The following is a 20,174-nucleotide window of genomic DNA, read 5'->3' on the forward strand; positions in this document are numbered from 1 at the left end:
GATTATTGAAATTAGAAATGTTACACTAGGAACAAGGTGACGGAATATGTGCTGCACCTTTGCAAGGAAAATACACGCTTCGTGTATTTACTTGAGCTGAATCGTGACTTGGTTCTGTCCTTGCAAAAAGCATATTGCACTTTAAGTTTTCACAAAAAAAACCCAAAAACACAAATGGTCTGGTTTCCCTCTCATTTACAATTGTGAAATACAGAAAAAAACATGCAATTAAGACAAAACCCTACCCAGGGTGTTCCTTGAGGAAGTGAGAGGAGCATCAGGCTCAAAATGAAGCTCTTCTGGTGCTCCTTGAGAAACTTATTCCTGCAGCCCATACACCCTGAAAAACTCCTCTCAGTGCTATTTATTTTAGAGTTTAGAGCACCAATTACATCTTCCCCGTCTGCATTTAAATTTTAAATAATAAATCTATTATTTAAATTTATTTTTAAGAATAGAAAATAAATCTATTATTTTATTATTTACATTTCTTTTAAAAATAAAAAAATAAATCTATTACTTAGACAAGCCTGATTCCATGAGTTAATAAAATTCAGCTGTTTTCTAATAGCACTTAACCATCGATCAAAGCTCGGCAGGCTGCACGGCAGCCTGTGTTCTTAACTAAAATAGGAGGTTTCATAAAAAAAATTCACACAGGAATCTGTCATTGCAACCTTGGTGCTCATTTAACCCACTTAGTATTTTTATAGTCAAGGTCAATAAAAATCAGATTCCACGGGAAAAAAAAAAATAAAGTGCCTCTTTGAGTCCAGCAGGGGAAGGGATTGAAAGTTTTAATTCCCACATTTTCATTAGCGGCATATTTTTCAGTCAATGTTGACAGACTGAATGAACATGAATTTCCAGAGGAAAGCAGTGCTGTGAATTAAACTCTATTGTAATTTGTAAGTACTGAAGTTGTCTAACACAGACTCATGATTTTCATCGAGATCTGAGGGAGATCTTCAGAAGACCCATCCTTAATCCCCGTAGCTGATGTCTGAACGCTAGCATTTGAAGAAAAAGAAAGAAAACATTTGCAAAGGATTATATATGAGTTGTGGGACACGGGAGAGCTGCCTGGCTGACAAAAGTACAAAGCCCCATCATTGCAAACGGTTTCTTGTAGGCACCTGAAAGTCAGTCTCACCCAAAAGCCCAGGAAAACTGCACCACAGCCTGTCACCGGCTCCCTGGGGCTGGAGCAAAAAGCACCATCTTAGCAGCAGAAAACAAAGCAGCAAAATTACCACCCCTGCTGAAATATGTCAAATTGCTAATGAAAATGAAAACATACCTTTTTTTTTTTTTTTGACCTCAGGTGACAGGGATTTTCACATCACCGTTGTAGATGATTCTCTCGGGTACCTAATTTAGTAAATATATTAAAATAAACCGTTATTAAAAGGAATATTTAACATTGCAAAGCCTGTCTTTTGTGCCACTATGGTACAGAATAGGACCTTTTATATGCAAATCTAAATTAAATTTAGAAAGTCTCTTGCACTGTTTATTAACTCTGAGTGCAGAAGAAATGAACACAGTTTGAAGTGAAACATTTCTAGCTCACACATCTAGTATTCACATTAATAACAGGAGATTCTTACTGACAAATTACCTTAAAAACATGTATTTCTGGTTCACCAGTGAATATCAGCTTCTAAGACACAAAAGCATGTAGCTTTCTGGATTTCTTTCTTAATGATCATTATTAGCTGCAATAATGTAATTGGCAAATAATAATCAATTTTTGTACACACTCCATTATTTTCCAGACAGTAGTTTAATAACAAAAGTAGAGCTGTCATTTCTCCCTGCAGTTACTCACACTGTACAAATTCATCCTGTCAACACATATTTAAAATCTAATTTAAAAAAAATTTCAGCATAGAGTGAATCTTTGTACAATAAGTGAGATAAGTCAGCAAGTCAATTCACATTTCTTAAATATGGATATTTGGTTGTGTCCCTTACTGTCAACTTTCTCTCCCTGAGTGTGCATACACAGGCATATACATATATTTTCTATAAACTGCCTGCAGGAATGCTTCAGCTTCGTCCATTTATTGTAACTGTGCAGCATAATCAGAGCAAGAATAGACCACAAGTCTGATTGACTTGAATAAAAAAAATAGGCAAGATGAACTATAGGTGCTTTTCCAGCCTTTTGATTCCAGATCAGCTCTGAAAACAAAAGTCAGTGGCATGGGCTTTTTTGTTTGTTTTGGTTTTCTTTCTTTCTTTCTTTCTTTCCTTCTTTTTCTTCTCTCTCTTTTTTTTTTTTTTTTTTGAGAAAGGGGACCGTGCTTCCATAAATGCAATACTTGGCACCTGGCCCGGGATCTCTAAAAGCAAATGACTCCCATGGACCTTTGGTGTCATTTTCCTCAGGACGACCTCTCCTTTCATGCCAATCGGTTAATTCATCCTGTTATTAATGCACGGGGCCGAGAGGAACAGGTACTCCAGCCTCACACCTGAGGAGCATCCAGAAAGCGATGTGGTCAACCTGCTTTTAGTCTTTGCTGTGACCATCCTGGCCCTAAACCCACAACCATTCAGACACAGCACAGCAGAGCTGGAAGGGGAAGCACCAACTCTCTTCCACTGGCAAGGAGCATTGATTCATTTAGCAGCTTTATTTAACTATCAATTTATTAATAAGGAAGCAGTCAAAGACAGTAAGAGAGTGTGAAGGCAGCCAGAGACACTAAGCAGATTTATTCATTTAAGAAGTCTGATCACTTTCCTTCATTTTATCTGACAGAGTTGGTGTAAGACAGTTATACTTCAATAAGTTTTCTACTCTAAACTGTGCTATTTTAAAAGGATTTCACAATAAAGGAAGCTGAAAGACTGTGCACAGTCTGGAGACTGTATCTGGTGTGACATGAATATAGTATTTTAAACAGATTTAATCTTACAGTATTCCCTCTTCTACAATGACTTTGCAGGAGGAAACCCTACGGAAAGGAAAATCTGTTCATCCCACACCACAGAACACTGAATCGCACTGCAGGCTCCAGCAGCTCTTCCTACATATTAAAATGCTTCCATCAGGGAATTTGGAAGCAGTTAAGTCGGGAGGAGGATTGGGGGGGGAGAGAAAAAAATACTAGGTCTTGTTTGGTTCACTTTCGGGCTCGTTTTTATCGTCACCGATGATGTACTGTCACAGCTTTATGTGCTTGAGAGAGCAGGAGCTGTCTGCAGTGGAGACACCTCAGCTTCAGAAGCTGATACCAACAAATACCCTGATCCCACCCCCATCCCCTCTAGCAGCGACAGTCCTCTGCCAAGGCCTTGGCAAGAACTTTCGTCTCAAAATTGGAGAAGCAGGGTTCAGCCTCTGGAAAGTGAATCTGCCTGCTTTCTTACAGAAAAGGGCTTTAAGTTAATCATACACACATTCCGAGGTACATCCACATAGACTTGTGAAACTCAGCCTCGGCAAACGCCGCTGACCGTACTTCAGATTCTTTAAAAGCCATGAAATGTAAATCCTGCCTGCTCCCATTCCTGCTCCCTGCAGAGATATCAGGGCCTGATCCAAAATGTCATTTAAAAAGCTCCCTTTGGTTGCAGTGGGGTTTAGATTAGTCTCTGTATGAGCACAGATGTAAAGGAAAAAGAAAGGAAGGAAAGGGAAAAATGTAAGGAAAAGAAAGGAAGAAGAAGGAAAGAAAAAGAAAGGAAAAGAAAAAGGGAAATGAAAAGAAAGAAAAGGGAAATGAAAAGAAAGGAAAAGGGAAAGAAAAAGGGAAAGAAAAAGGGAAAGAAAAGAAAAAGGAAAAGGAAAAGAAAAAGAAAAAAGAAAGAAGAAAAGGGAAAGAAAAACGAAAAATAAAAATAAAAAGAAGAAGAAAAAAGAAAAATAAGGAAGAAAGGAAAGGAAAGGAAAGGAAAGGAAAGGAAAGGAAAGGAAAGGAAAGGAAAGGAAAGGAAAGGAAAGGAAAGGAAAGGAAAGGAAAGGAAAGGAAAGGAAAGGAAAGGAAAGGAAAGGAAAGGAAAGGAAAGGAAAGGAAAATAGAAAAGAAAAGAAAAGAAAAGAAAAAAAGAAAATAGTGTGACCAAACGCGAGGGAAGTGCTCTGTGGACATACCTAGGGCCGGGCAGCCCGCGGGAGCCGCCGGGTGACACACCGCTCTGGATGCGCGGACGGACGGATCCATAGTTCCGCCCAGACTCCCCTTTTGTTCCAGGGATGGGTTTTAGAGACAAACAAACAAGCAAGCAAACAAACAGACGATGCGGCCCTCACCTTCTCGCCCCTCCCGGCCCGCCCTGGCCGTGGTGGGACCCCGGGGCTGGGCAGCCCCTCCAGCCCACGGGCCCGGGGGAGGGCCGTGCCCGGGCCCCCCGACGTGGCGACCCTGCCAGAGAGTCCGGCAGCCCCCCAGAGACCCCCGCCGGCCGCGGCCCCGGTAGGCAGCTCCTCAGGGAAGAGGGGAGTTGCATCCTTGTAAGACAGCCCCAGCCAGGGTCATTCTCGTGCTGCTGGAAGCAGGGACGTGAAAATCCGCCAAAACCCTCCCAAATCCTGCTGCTCCCCCGGCCGAGGTGGTTGCCGGGCTGGCGGCAAGGCAGCAAAGGTGTGTGGGTACTCAGCCACACCCCACACCACACTGTCCCGACACCCTGCAGCCCTCGGGGACACCCACGTTTAACACCGAACCCCAGGGTCTGAGGGTCAGGGTCAGGGAGACGCCTCCACCTCCAACCTTCGGCATCTCTGCTGTATCAGGGACAAGCTGGGAAAACGTTGCTCAGGTTTGTGGATCTCTATGAACTAACAAATGAGAGCAGCACGCAGGGACACTCCATCCTCTACCCCCGTTGGAAACTTGAGGACACTGCTCGATTTGCTATTTACTGGGGCTTTTCTTTCTGCGTGGTGGAGAAAGACCACTTCTAGCAAAGTTCTGCTCTGGCTTTGATTCCCTCCATACAAGATGTGGTATAGAGATGCATTAAAAAATAGTTACAATGATAATAAGAAAAAGAAAATCATGTCACAAAGTCCACAGGGATTCAAACCAAGCAAGGCAAGCTCCGTCCTCGTCACTCACTGCACCACGGCTACAGGCCCGCACACTTCACTGTCATCGAAGTGGCACAGGTTTAAAAGCCAGACTTCGGGGGGAAAAAACTGGGTACAGCAATAGTGAAAGAAAATTATCATTTCAGAGAGCAGTGAAATACAGGCAGTGGGCACTGAGGGTACTTACACATTGCCACACTGTGCCGGGTCAACCTGATAACGGTGGTAGATAGCTGGGGATGGAGCTGCCTGTCTGCCAGCTACAGCCTCGCAGATCCCTGGCCTTTTGCTTTTCACTTGAAAAGTTAATTCACATCCTGGACTATTTTTGCATTGTGTTGGCTTAGAGCTCACATATCTGAATGCACTCAGCCCTCAGAGTGACAAATGTTATTCTCGGTCCTCCCCCGCAATTTCAGGCAGTCAAGAATTAGATGCGGCAGAGTGTACACTATTTTAATCTATTGATTTGTACCTGCTGTGCCTGAAAAAATTCATTAGAGGAGCCTTAAAATTATGAAGTGGTTGAATGCTCAGCTCCCTCCCAAAAAGACAAATTGTCTCAATAGCCGCTCACCTCTGCCACATTCTGGGGTTGTGCTACATCGTGTTATTCACACTGAGACCTGCACTTAAAACAGATCTTTGAAGCATTTGGTTACAGGCAGTGTGCGTGTGTGCGTATAAGCAGGATTGGTTTTTGTCTGAGCTGAGCAAACAAAATCTATCCCACTCTCCATAGCTACCCCTGGAATGGCCAAGCGTCATGGCAGCCGCTCACAACACAGCGATTCGGAAAGAGGGAGGGAAACAAGTTTATTAAAAAATCTTAATTCCTAACATTGAAGTATGTAGGATTATTTTTTTTTTCCTGCGTGAAATTTTAAATTCAGCCATCTGAACAGGTGTCAGAAACAGTGGGTCCATTTAGCTCCTCTGATGATCGGAGTAATAAATATAGAGGATTTCCTTTCAATGCAGCACATGCTGAAATGACACCAATGTAGTTCTGGCATCTGAGCAGATAATTCTGATATATGCATCATTTCCTCCCTAAATCCAGGAAGCAGCTACACTCTCTATCTGATATTAGTATATTATGTCAAATAGAAATTGGTATTAAAATTATGAATGATTCTAGATCAAGAACTTCCTACACACTACGCAGAGGGAGGGGGAGGAAACAGCTGCACAAAAGCTTTCGGAAGGGAAAGGAAAAAAAGAGCTGGGAAAGTTCATTTTTTAAACTGAAAATTTGCTGCCATGTTTCGGAGGGGGAGTTTTCAAGTGACATTTTGATTCAGCGCTGGCATTTTTGTTTTAAAAGGGTGAAGGCGGCTTTCTAATAAATAGAAACTGTCCCCGCTCTGTTTGCAAACAGGCATTTCTCACCACAGTGCCTAGTGAGAAATTGTTCAAGAAATAAATATACACTGGTGTGACTGGGGTATTTCCCTCCCTTCCACCCTCTTTCTTTTAGGATGCAGTCCAGGATGACATTTCTCGGGCAGGGAAAATGCTGCAGCAAAAACAAAACTATACTCTTGGACTCTGCTCAGCAGAAACCCAGAGGTTGGGCAGAGGTTTGTGTTTCATTTTAGGGGAGGAAATAAAAAATTCTTAAGGGCAAGGTGGGCTGGGGAGGGAAGAGGGGCTGCACCACAGTTGCACACCATCCCCAGCCAGCAAAGGACTGCTCTCTGTGCACGTATCTCCCAGCACCGGTCACATGAAAGTTCTTTGTAATGTAGTTAATAAATGGGAAAGCACTATAGGACTCTGGGAAAAAGAGGATGGGGAGATTGAGACCATGCACACCTTCTGACACACGATTGCCTGGCTCGGGCAGCACTCCCCCTGCTTTAGCCAGAGAGGTACCTGTGGGAGAAGAGTAGGATCCTGCTCTCCTTTGAAATCCCCAGGGATTGTACCTTCGAGTTCAATGGGAGCAGGATTGAGGCCAGAGTCAAGCAAGGGGTGATTAATGAATGTAGGTTATTCAGAGCAGAGCGGTTCCAATTAGTCCTCAGCAAGCAGTCCTGCGGCAAAGGTGGGCGCTCCCCTGCAATGATTCATACACAGAACCCCAATACTCACTTCACTTTAGTGAATATTAAAATGTGCACCTATTTTTTTCCCCCCTTCAGCTGGCCAGTTGGCGTGTTTCAGGCAGAAATTCAAGTGCAGCCTAAGGAAGGTTGCATTTTTTTTCTTTGTTTTTTAATTTGCAGCACAAGATTGTTGTAATGACGCCAGACTGGGAGAAAGCCTTTTTTCCCTCTCAATTTGAGTGTGTGATGGGAATTTTCCCTTTTGCTCCCTATTCTTGGAAGTCTGTTTCTAGGAAGGGTTTCTCTTATCACTGTTTAAATAGGGTGCTTTTTCTTTTTTTCCTCCAAGAAAGAAGATACTTCAGGGAGGCAGAAGTGCTCTCCTTGATCTTCACTACTCAGTCAATTCACAATACTTCTAAAACCCTATTGCTTGCTCCTGAATTTGCCTGTAAGGAAGCCCAAAGTGACAGGGGAGTGGAGGGATGAGGCTGGACCAAAAGTGGGTCCTGCTCTGGACGGCTTTGGGCTCCGTGCTCCCTCGGGAGCTGCAGCGCTGCTTCAGCGGGGGCTTTGCTGAGGACAGGCCTTGTCCCTTCCCTTCCTTAGGACAGGGCTCCTTTGGGAGCTCTCAGCAAGGGCAGCAGTAAAGCTTCTAAGTGAGCCCCTGTGAAAAAACCTGGGCATTGGTAAAGGCTCAGTCAGGGAACGGGAGGTGGGAGACAAAATAATGAGCAGCCTTGTCTTTATGAGAGGAGATAATTCCCTGCCCGGCCAATAGCAACCAGTTTACCCACAGATTACACATTAACTAGAAAATGGAACTCAAATTAACCAGAATCTGGAGCTTGAACCATTACTCAAACCCTGGTGCAACAGCAGGTCAGATGCCAAAGGGCAGGTTGGTGCCCCGGCGCTGGGGAGGGGTGAGACACAGCATCGGCATCGGGGACCACAGCCACCAACACCTGCTGTTACCAACAGAGAGGCCGGTGTCCATCCCCTCCAAAGGGACCTCAGCAGGAAAAGACTGACCTCCAGCAGCACCCAGTGCCCACTGACACAGGCTCTTGTGGGTGCAGGTGCTGCAGGGGGGCTCAGAGCCTCACCTCAACCTTGGCACCTCGACCCTCAACAGCGGCTGGACCAGCTGGACAGAGGAACGGCAACAGGTTCTCTCCCTTCAGTGCCACCAGCACCCAGGAGGGATGACCTCACAGCTGGGAAAGAGTTGCATCAACAGCAGGGGGTAAAAAATACAAAGGGGAAAAAAAAAAAAGTTGGGTTTATGAGCCTGGGTCTGGAGATAAACGCCCCGTCCTGGAGAGGCTGGAGCATCCTTTGGAGAGGCCTCTGCCTCTCACATAAACTGGGCAGATAATCCCATTCCAAGAGCAGGAGCGGACTCTGCGAATGGACACTGGAGGCTCTCAGGGAAAGGTGGCTTTAAACAAACTGGGTCAAGAGTTTGAGGAGCCTTTCATGTCAAAATGCCCTTTGACATGGAGAACTGCAGTGAAGAGAGGATCGCTCAGAGACCTGAATGTTTCTAGCACATTAACCTTTGGGATTGATTGTTTAGAACAAATAACTCTCAAAAGTTGGAGGAAGTCCTTTGGATTTTTTTTTTTTTTTTCTGCTCCTTAGCTCTCTCTGGGCTTTCCAAGGCCTGTAGCAAAAAAAACCAAAAAAAAAACCCCCAAAAAAAAAAAAAACACCAAACCCCAAACAAAACAAAAAAAAAAAAAAAAAAAAAAAGAAAAAAGAAAAACCCACAGGGCAAACAAAACAAAAAAGAGGGGTAAAAAAGCAAAGAACAGAAAAAAAGGAGGCAGTATGGACCAAAATGTCAAGAAATCTTGCGATCTAGCATTAAGTGGTTCTGTGACAAGCCATGCCTGATGTGGTGTCATCTCTTACTAGAAACAGGTATGCTTAGCTGGGATCAGATGATAAGAGGATGTGAAGTCTTCCCTTTCATTTCACTCCATCATAAAACAATCAAAATACAGGGCCATATCATGTCATCAGGTTTTTAAGCAGACCTCCCCTTTGAGATCTCCTAAAACTTGGTGGGATGATCTGAGTCACTGAAACTGAGCTCACTGCACTACTGAGAAGTCAGAAGCAGCACCTGAAAGCTCACGTTTTTCAACTGCCTGAAAGAACAACTTGATTTCTAGCAGGTGACAATTGTCCATTTTACACAAAGCTATCCTTTTCCTTCTGCCCTCCTGGTTATTGAGCCCAGCTCTTGGATCAGCATCGCCCCTTCGGCAGGCAGCACGCTGAAGTGCTGCGCTCGGAGTTATTGAACTTTAAACTACAGACTAAGAAACTGAGTACGGAATCAAAAAAATGCAGTTTATTATTGTAGATTATTCTCTCTTTTGATATAACCATAGAGTTGAAAATGAAAGAAAAGCACATAGGAACATCACACGTGGTTAGTTAGTAACTCAAGATATAAAACAATTTTGCACAGCAAAATATGTAAAAGAAAAAGTAACTGACAAGATTTTTTTATATTTATTGTGGTAAGATTTACTTTCCATTTTTTTTTTTAAAAGACAGGATATCAGTCCCTGAAAATAAAATTTACTGATTATTGCCTTTAAAACTGTGGAATTTTTGAAGTTACAGAAAATCCAGTTCTGCACCACAATACAACTGTAAAAAAATCTGCATCATTTTAAAACTGTGCAGTAATGCCATCTTTATAACTGCATAAATTGTATTAGCGTTCTAAACAGGTTCGTAATTTTTTTTTGTTGTTTTTGTATTATATGCTTGCAGGTTATATCTTAGTGCAATTCAGTCCCAAATACTTCAATTTTGAAAAAAAAAAAAAAAAACAACCCATACATTTTTAATGTAAAATACCCCTATAGATATAAACAGGGGTGCCTCCCCCTTTTAATACTTTGGTTTTCAAATACAGTCAGTGGTATAGCAAGGACTACATATACCCAACTTATATTTAAGTTGCAAGCACATGCTGCATAAACTACTTTTTAAAACAGTCCCGTTGCAAATTCTACCCCCCTTTACATCACGACAGTAAACAATTTAGTGCATCAATCTTTAAAAAAAAAATCTACATCTAAACAGACCTAACTCTTTCGAATTTATCTATAACATTCCTTTATCTGTAGCATACATTTTAACTGGGCTAACAGATGACAGAAACTAGAATTAAATTATATACTAGGAACCCAGAGCATTCCACATTTGACAATGACCAAATGCAAAAGGAAAAAAAAATGGGGCAGATCACTTAAAATTAATTTTAGACTGTTTTTAGGCAACAGCATGGTTTCAATGTCCCCCCCAAGTGGGATGTGACTTCTGTTTTTGAACACCTTTCCAAAGTTCTTTCTGTGTTTGTTTTTTTTTTTAGTACTTTTTTTTGCCACATTAGGTTATCAAAATCCATTCTGGCAGGTTTTTTGAGAGGGAATGCTTCAGTGCATTTAAAAGGAAGTCTGAAGTTTTGAGTAACTCAAAGCAGTTTTAGAGCAGATGCAAACTTTAATGGGGAGGAAGAGGAGGAGGAAGATCAAAGGTTGCACTTTTTTGCTTTCAACCCAAAAAAGTGATGAGGCAATAAAACAAAAGGATGAATGCCATGCCATAATAGTCTCCAAAAGTCCATTTCCAAGCAAAAGAAAAAAAAAATAATTATACCGTACATGACCAGCATGCAGGGTTTTTTATTAATATAATGTCTCTTTTTCATAGTCTTTTGAAACAGTTATAGTTCATTGTTGCTAAGACAAAATAGCAAGCGTAATGCATGAGATGAGTATGGGATTCTAATGGCAGACTAAAGTCTCACGTTTGGCAGATTAAGGCCAAAACTCACATGAACACACCGAAGGTTGATGCAGGCTTGATTTTGGCAGGTTGATCTAGGCATATCTCTAGTTTTGCACAACAACGCTAAAAACTGATGGAACTCAGCAAGCTGGAGTCTAAAAATTTCACATTGTTTTTTGTATATTTTTTATTTTTTTGTTTGTTTTTTTTTTTATTTTTTTATTTTATTTTTCTTTTTGCAAAGCTCAAATCTCATATGAAGAACTCAGGATGGCAAAAAAAAAAATATGACTTTTTGGACACAGCAAGCTCAAAAGAAAAAAAACCCTCATGAACTTAAAAATATATATATATAATGTGGATGGCAGGTTTCAAAGAAGAGCAAGCTTCATATGAAGAACTGAGTTGGTGGCGAGTTGAATCTTTCAAATTAAAAAAAAAACACAACAGCAAGCCCCCACAAAAATAAAAAATAATAATAATAATAATAAACAGAAAGGAAACTCATGTAGAACTTTAGGTTGGCCAACACGGAGCCAGCCCACCTTAAAAAAGAAAAAAAAACAAAAAACAACAGAAATCAACCCAAAAAACAACTTTGTTTTAAAATTGAGTTTGTTTTTTTTTTTTTTTTTAAAAAAAAAAGTAATAGAAGGTGGCAAGCGGGGTTGTGGCTCTAGCAAAGCCCCCAACAACAACTCACACGGAGAACTTTTAGTTAAGGTGGCAAGGCTGTGGGAACTCACATGAAAAACTCTGGAGAGGAAGGGTTGTCGCTGCTGGATCCGTTTTCTCTGAAGCCATTGCTGACCAGCTTCTCGTACTTTTCCTTGTAGGCGTCCCTCTCCCGGACCAGCCTGGAGATCTCCTGCTTTAGGTGCTCCACTTGCTGCAGCAGCTGGTTCTTCTCCGACTCCAGGACGTGCCGCTGCTGGACCCTCTTGAAGCGGCAGGACTGGGCATAGCCCCTGTTTTTGAGGGTCCTCCTCTTCTGCTTCAGCCGGATCACCTCTTCCTTGCTGACGCCCCGCAGCTGCCGGTTCAGCTCCCGCACCGACATGGTCACCAGCTGCTCGTCGGAGAAGCGGTCGTCGAAGTGGAGGCCGCCGCCGCCGCCGCCGCCGCCGCCGTGGTGCGGGTGGTGCAGCCCCCCGGCGCCGCCGCCGCCGCCGCCGCCGCCGGAGCCGGAGCCGGCGGCCGAGGAGGCGGAGGAGGGCGGCGCGCTGCCCGGCGCCGCGGCGTGGGGGTGCCCGCCGCCGCCGCCGCCGCCGCCGCCGCCGCCGTGGTGCGGGTGGTGGTGGTGGTGGTGGTAGTGGGGCGCGCCGCCCTGCGCCGCCGCCGCGGCGATCACCGCCGACACCACGGCGGCCGCCGAGCCCATCTCCTCGGCCGGCACGGAGCCGCCGGCGGCCGCGGCCAGCTGCTGCCCTCTAGCATAGCCATCGAAGGCGCCGGGCAGCGGGTGGTGGCTGCTGTTGATCAGCGCCTCCACCGCGTCCTCGGGGCTGAAGCCCAGCGCCTCCGGGTTGAGCTGCTGCGGGTACCCCGTCATCCAGTAGTAGTCTTCCAGGTGGGTCTTCTGGTCGGAGCCGGAGCCGGGGCTGGGCGCCGAGAAGCTGGGGGACGGGGGCACGGAGCTGCAGGGCGTGCTCATCGGGGTGGAGGAGAGCGATCCCCCGGCGATCAGGCGGCCGCACTGGCTGATAATGCGATCGGTCTCCACCGGCTCCTTTTTCACTTCAAACTTCATCAGATCGAAGTCATTAACATATTCCATGGCCAGGGGACTGGTGGGCAGGTCGGAGCTGCTCATCGCCAGCTCTGATGCCATCCTTTTGCTGCCGAGAGTCCTCCAGAAAGGGTGCGCTCCGGGAGCGAGGGGGCTGCTCTGAGTCGCCACCGGGTGAGCCAGCTTGATTTTTGGCGAGCTCCGCTCCGCTCTCCTGCTCTGCCTCCGCTCCGGTCCGCCCCGGCGGCTCCGCTCCCGCTCCGCGTTATCCCTCGCAGAGGCTCCGCTGATGCATCAGAGCGCGGGGCTCTCGCTATTCGCCTTTTGCATAGAGGGTTTTTTTTTTTTCCTCCTCTCTCCCTCCCTTCTCTCTCTCCTCTCGCTCTCTTTCGCAGCTCGCGAACCGCAGCTGGAAGTGTTAGCTGGTGTTGTTGCGAGTAAATTTGTTGTTGTTGTTTTGTTTTGTTATTTTTAACACTTCATGGTGCCTTTCCTCTGGGCTCTCTCGTGCAAAGTGCAGAGCGAAGAGAGAGGTTCATCGGGGGAGGGAGGAGGGAGAGAGAGCAAAGGCGAAAAAAAATTTAAAAAAAAATCAGTCTGTATCGCAACCAAAATAATAATAACAATAATTAGAAGAGTTAAAAACAAAAAAAAAAAAAAAAGGAGAGAGAGAGAAAAAAAAAAAAAACAACACAACAAGTCGGCCTCAAAGCTACAGCAAGAAGATGAAAAATATTTAAAGGTTTGATCCGGCAGGAGAGTTTAAAGCATTGCGGGGTTTTATAGCGCCCCTGACGTCACACGGGACACGGGCTCGGGGCTGGGCCAATGGGCGCCCGCCGCCCGGGCTCATTAGCATAGGAGTATAGCGACAGGGAAACTTTCCGGGCTGTCAGTCAGGGCTCAGCTGACTGTCAGCGCCCGCTTAACCCCCTCCTGGCCGCCGGGGCCGCGCCTGGGCACGGCTCGGCACGGGACGGGGCACCCGCCGGGCCGCTCCTCCCGCGCCGCACCGGGCGAGCGCCCTGCCCCGGGGCGGAGTGCCCGGGAGCTGCCCCTGCCCGCCCGCACCGGCACCCGAGGGCGCGGGGGAGCTCCGGCCGGCCGGGAGGAGGGAGGAAGGGGGAGCGCCGGGCGCGGCGGCCCAAGGGGAACCCGGCAGCGCCCGGGGGGGAGCGGGCGGCGCGGGGGCAGAGCGGGTTCCGCCGTGCCCGGCGCCGGTACCTGCGAGCGGGCGGGCGGCCCTTCCCCCGTGCCGGCCGCGGGCCATCGCTCCGCTCCCCCGCAGCGCCCCGCGCACTTATTGATTATTTCGGTAGGGGGACGGGGCATCGATCCCTCCGTTCCCCTCCCCAGCCCGCCCGGAGGTGCGAGAGCCCCGCAAGTTTGCAAGACCCGCGCCGCTCCCCCCCACACCTCTCCCGGCGCCGCACTCGGCTTGCCTGCCCGGGCTAATTAATTTAATACATTTAGAACTAATTGTATTTACTTTCGTCTCCTCATCACCCCCCACCTCACCCCCTCCCTCCTGTCCCCCTTTCCCCTCCGGGAGGGGGCTGGGGCCGGGCCGGGGGCCGTGGAGCGGCAGCGGCTGGAGAGGAGCGGAGCGGCTTCGGTTCGAACCTCGACAGCGCCATCTCTCGTCCACAGGTCAGTGCCGAGCGGCCGGGCCAGCGCGGGGACGGGACAGGACGGGACGGGACGGGCCCCCCGTCGGGGCGGCGCCGCCTCCGCAGCCGCCGCGGTCCCGCCCGGTCCCGGCTGCACCCGCCGCGGGGCCGGGGAGACCCGCAGCCTCCCGGGCTGCCAGTCTCGGTTTTCCGACCGGGCTTTATGGGAATATCGATAGAATTAAAGTTACTTGTAATTCCGTGATAAATGAGATGTCTCTAGTAAGTAAGATTAAGTGCGGTGCTATAAAGTTGTTTATCTGAAAAGTAATTCTCAGAAACCTGACTTCTGACACTTGGTCATATATTAAACCTGCTTCTTGAACATTGTACTTCAAATCCTCCCTTCTCCCCATGCCCGGTCCCTTCCCCCTCGGTGTTCGCTATTTATAACCCCACTCAGGGTATCACTCTGTAGGTGCGGGCAAGGCTCTGGGTGATTTTTCACCAACTGTGAAAATCATCATTTGCAATAGCCAAAGAATCTCTGCTTAGGAAATAGCACTTGGCGAGTGGATTTACGAATGGATAACATCTTCTGACTATGCCATTATCAGTGTGAGTGCCAGTACTAACATCTGAAAGTCATACAGCATGTACTGTTCCTGGCAGCTAAAAGGGGTAGGGCATACTGCAAATTTAGGAAGATAACCGCATCTAGAAATGATCATAGTGGCAATTCTGTAAAGATAAAAAAATGCTACCAACATCTCTAACAAAATTAAAATAACAATTCTGCACGGTCCCAAAACACACCCGCACACACAGAGCCGTGGACATCTGCTGGCTTTATCTTACAGACTGCGATTCATGACAAAGTTAATACAAGTTAACTACTTGGGCTGGCTTTCCTATTTCTTCGCTTTGCTGGAATCAACAGAACTTCCAGGCTCACAGCATAAATCCCCTCAGGACAGTCCAATTCCCTGTATTTGTTTTTTACCAGAGCAAGATGAATGTGGCACTGTATATCACTTAACATGCTCACCTATGAGAGACATTTATGTGTGCTAATATTTTTAAATGAAAAGGTTATGGCATTTCAGAATGTACAGTTGTAGTATTTCCCTTGCCCGTGTGGTAGAAGGCTGTGGAAATGAGGCTCCAGCCCCATAAAATAGTTTGTTTGGATGTGAGGATTCAAAGTGCTACATTTGCAAACGAGTAAATTTCCTGAGTAAACTCTGAACTCTAGACAAAGAGTATGAAATTGTGTGAGCTAATGGGGACCGTCTCTTAATTGATACCAATGTAAGCAAGTGCTGCAAATTAATTGAAGCTCTGACCTACCAGAACAGCGAGTAAAATTATTAGTTGTACAATATTGTTCTTGTGTGATTGTTACACAGAACTGCTGCACCAAAATGTCTCTACTGTTCAGCACAGCAGAGAAAAAAAGATTATTAGCAATTTTTGGATAACCTTCAGAAGCAACATTCTCCTCCCTACACTATATAATTCGCATTTTAGTAGTATTTTTCTTTATTATTTGGCTATTCACAATGGGTGTCTAAACATTTACAGTCCTCTATTAACAGTGTTTCTTCCATAACAATCACACACTTTCATTTCAATTAGAGCTATTCAGTCTTCAGTTTTTCCACAATTATCGCAGGCCAATTCCCTCAGACTGCTCCTTTTTCCCAGCACTGTTTGTAACAATCCTGCCCTGAGCCAGGCAGAGGGAAAACCCCACCATCCCTCTCACAGCCTCTTGCTCTGGCTTGTTTTTAAGCATCTCTGTTCGACGACGTACCGTGGAGCCCTTCTTGCTCCCAGTGTGCCGCTGACCTGGTTCATAAGCCTCCAAACTAATGTATATTTATTGTGGGAGAGTTTTCTGACAGATCGTGCAGGGGGGACGTGAAACATTAACTCCAAATCCACTGGGGTCGGCCTGCGCTGAGCACGCCAGCAGCTGAGGCAGGAACTTCCACCGCTGGAGTGTGCGTGCGTGTGTGTCTATACCCAACACACGAGACTGAGCAGAAACGAACGTGCAGGTTCTGTGTTATATGGACTCAGGGTGTAATTTGTTATAACTTAAACACATATCAAGGCCAACACATTAAGTACAGTTACTGCTCCTTTTGTTTATCTAGTGTCTTATTTTATGGTGCAGAACTAAACAGTGTCCGCTGAATTTAACTACGAAACCAGCCAAATTGATTTCAGAAAGACTTCTTCGGAGTAGCAGAGTGATAAGGCATAAACTGCTCCTAGGTGCAGTGCTAGATAAATCCTTTTAACAGTCTTCAGATCAGTTAACAGGGTAAGTAAATCACATATCACTGTTAGCAGATTTATGGGAGAGAATTAATAGAATCAGACGAGATAATCTGGTAGGGATAAAATTGCTGAGGAAACAGTCCTGCCTTATATTGGAGGGTATGAAACAACAGTCTGATTACTGGGAGTCGTTATGGATTGGTGAATTATGAGCTAAATCATCATAAGAGTAATTCAGTATTTATTAATTCTTTTCTCTTTAAACAACTCACAGACGCAAATAAAAGCCTCTCTCTCTTTGAAGACACATTCTTTATATATTTTTATTGGATGTAATTTACTATTTGCATTACCTGTATTTACTTCATAATTGAACATTTTGCATTCAAATTTATGTAATGCATAATGCTTGAGAATATATTTCTCCCTTATTAGCATAAATAGTCACTTACCTCATGAATTACTAACAAAGTTTATCTGAAAATATAAGTATATTTTTTATTAAGTGGAACACAAACATATGTACAATAAATTCTGATTTGCCAGTAGTTGTTGCAGAAACACAGAACAACCCCGTATCTGAGAAGAGGGAAAAGAAGCAGCAGTGAAGAAGCAGAATCAATTACTCTGTGTGTATATGTGACAATAATTTCTTCTGTCAATGTTTTGTTTATTTTTAATAAAGGGTGAGTGACTCAAACGTTTGCTTTAGAAGGAGCAGATGAAGAAAGGCTCTCCACAGTGAATTTTGTCTTTCTTCCCCCCGGTATTTTCCGATGGACTTTTCTCACTGGTGCTGTGCCACTGCAGCCTTTGCTCTGGTGTTGCTCCTGCTGACCCGCTGCATGCCATGAATGGATGCTGCTCTACACTCACTTTCTCATACATTTCCCTTTTTCACTTAATCCTATTTTTATGCTTGGTTTTACATCCAAATAATCAATATAATTTAGGCCCATTCTGCAGTACTAACACAGCCTTGCTTATTCAGAGAAAACCCCAACCCTATTGACTTCAAAAACAGTGGGATTGAATCCTTGATCCCATTGAAACCAATGACAAAACTTGTATTGATTTCAGTGGAAGCAGGATCAGGTCCTTGATGTTAGCAATTTGTTCATGTCAGAGGGCTGATCCTACAAGAAATGAAAGCAAGCATAGATCTGCTGGCAGGAAATCAGGTCCGCTCCCCAAAATTCAGAGGCAAAATTCCCAGGAAACCTGTGGTGGGTCTCCTTTACGCTCGAGGTTTATCATCGTGGTATGGCGTGGTAGGACGCCTGTGTAATTTTGTCTGGACGCATAAAGCTGGTCCTCCTGGGAGCATTGAAATGAGCACATCTATAAATGTAGCACAGCAAAATGAGCTACTTTTGCCACTCTCGCTTTTCGCGAGCCCGGTACAATCCATTTCTGTGACGACAGTTTTCTGCCCCATACGCATCCAATACTGCTCTTTTATTTTAAGGCTGAGAAAATCTTCCCTTTAAACTCACGCTGAGCATCAAATTGGACTCCACTTGCAGCTGAACATCTTGGCTGTCTCTTCCTTTCCTCCATCAGCTCCAGTATATTTTATGTAGAATTCTCTCTGTTAATGAAACTTGCTTCCCCTCTCTGTTCACTTTCCAGTTTTGTATTAGTGTTACCGAATCCGCCAGACTTGCTGCATTTCAAAACTGTGTAAAAGGGGAGAAAAAAAATTGTTTTATTTTCCTATACAGTCTCCTATTTGACCATTCTGCACAGACCCTGAATATGCAACCTATTTTCATTTGTCTGTACAGTTTCTACTGCTATATTAGAAAAAAAGTAGCTTGAAAAGTCAGGCTTAAACACACATCTTGGTTGCTTTTGTGTTGAATCCAAGAGGGCTTGTGTTTTAGCTCTAGAAATTGTGAGGTTTTAGCAGCTGCTTCGATTTTATTCCCCTGGAAGTGCCTGACAGTCACTATGTGGAAGACGCAGCATCGATGCTACACCTGAGTGCGTGAGTTTGCTCTGTCTGCCCTGAGTCCTAATGAAGTGACGGCTTTTTAGCAGTCAGAATATTTTCATTGCTCTCTTATAACGTTCATAAATTGCTAGAAATACTCCAAATAACTTTGTATGATCCAGAAGCAGTTTCTCTACCTCGAGGGAAGACAGCACAGAGGTGCGACTGAAAAGCTGCAAGTGACTCTTAAGACGTGGCTGAAGGTTGGTGTCACCAGATTTGCACTGTGCTTGTTTCATGATGCATGTCCTAGTTTACTAATTGTCATGAACAGCTTTTGCCCAAATGTAAAAATCAATGAAGACATTTTTGATGCTATAAACCCTATTTATTTAAAAGAAATAAAAACTGAAATGGCAATAAAGATTTTTATCAAGCTTTATGGTGGGATTTATCATTTATAACTTGGGTGATCATGTTCAGCTATACAATGTGGTGTTTGCTCTGAATTTAGCTGAAGTGGGTAAATGGAGAACCTGGTAAAAACTCCTGCACAAATTAATCTGAAAACTCTACAGAAGCAGAAAACTAGCATTAGTTAAGGAAGAGAATAAAGCGATTACATTAATGTTATGTATCTGAGCCCTCCTGGTGTCCTGTAATATGCACGCTGCATTTGTATCTATTTGAACTCAGAAAAAATTATTGCTGCTTTTCTCCCTTTGTACTCTGCATTAAGTTGTTTCAACAGTAAGAATGGTTGCAGTGGCAGCAGGAAAAAATAAGTGATTTTTATATGCTATCTCTTTCTTAAAATCATCCTTCAGTAAGTGGTGAGGAGGGCACGATTCTGACATGATGTTTTGACGTGTAACTGCGAAGGTTGAGATGGTCTTTATTAAAACCTGTGAACTTCAGTAAATTTTAAGCAAATCTGTGATTTAATGTCTTGAAGTGTGAGATGGCACAAACTCATTAATTTTTGGTGATAAACTGCGCTGCATGCGATGGGCTGAGCGCCACGCTCTGGACTTATTCCCTGTAAACAGTAAAATACGATAACTGCTTTAAGTAACTGATGGGGTCTTTAGCAGCCCAAGGTTCTTGGCTTACATGACCTAAAAAGGTTCATTATAACACAGGAGGGCTGGCGTCGAGCCCCGCGGCTCTGGCAGCTCTGTGCGGGGAGGGTCACTCTGGGCGCAGGGAGGGAGGTGTAAAAGCGAAGCCAATTCCAAGCGGCAGCTTTTCCCCCGCTGTGCACCCGGGTGGCGCTGATAGAAACGGCTCCGGGGCGTGCAGGGGGAGAGGGATCGGGCCATAAAAACTTTGCACGGCAGCACTAAGAAGGGACACTTGGAGATGGATGGAGGGCTGGTGACTGCGGCACAGACAAGGAGGGAGCTCCGAGCCCTGCACCCCCGGGCAGGACCTCTGTTGGTCCCTGTCCATCTCGGGGCAGACAGAGTGCTTGCCCACACGGCAAAGATGCTTCAGACATGAGGAGAGCTGTCGGATGAAAGGTGGTTATGAGCACAACGAGTTATAAACCAAAACCCCGGATGAGCTGTACATACACAAGGATCTTACGTTACCTCCAACCTTTAATTATCTGACTGAATCTGGCCTAACCTGCTTATCTTCTGAGCATTACTCATTAGGCTCTGGCAGGAGGAGGTGTCAGTGGAATACAGGA

The 20,174-nt window shown here is 45.1% G+C and overlaps 1 protein-coding gene and 1 long non-coding RNA gene across 3 annotated transcripts; one reads left to right on the forward strand and one right to left on the reverse strand.

The window, feature by feature from the left end:
- Positions 1-991: 991 nt before the first annotated feature.
- Positions 992-13,731, reverse strand: MAF (MAF bZIP transcription factor). The gene is made up of 3 exons (XM_027725164.2): positions 11,661-13,731; positions 1,301-1,371; positions 992-1,010 (listed from the first exon to the last, which is right to left on the reverse strand). The coding sequence occupies exons 1-2, from the start codon at positions 12,743-12,745 to the stop codon at positions 1,338-1,340; spliced, it is 1,119 nt and encodes a 372-aa protein (XP_027580965.1). The 5' UTR covers positions 12,746-13,731; the 3' UTR covers positions 992-1,010; positions 1,301-1,337.
- Positions 13,318-18,918, forward strand: LOC113990109. Of its 2 annotated transcripts, none has more exons than XR_003541529.2 (2): positions 13,318-14,293; positions 16,416-18,918. It is a non-coding gene; the product is annotated as an uncharacterized LOC113990109 (long non-coding RNA). The 2 variants fall into 2 exon arrangements; XR_003541528.2 differs by having other exon boundaries at positions 13,324-14,293; positions 16,436-18,918.
- The last annotated feature ends 1,256 nt before the right edge of the window (positions 18,919-20,174 follow it).

Source organism: Pipra filicauda, unplaced genomic scaffold (genome assembly GCF_003945595.2).
Source record: "Pipra filicauda isolate LSUMZ 115617 unplaced genomic scaffold, ASM394559v2 scaffold203_size1373443_pilon, whole genome shotgun sequence".
In the NCBI taxonomy this organism is placed as follows: Eukaryota; Metazoa; Chordata; class Aves; order Passeriformes; family Pipridae; genus Pipra; species Pipra filicauda.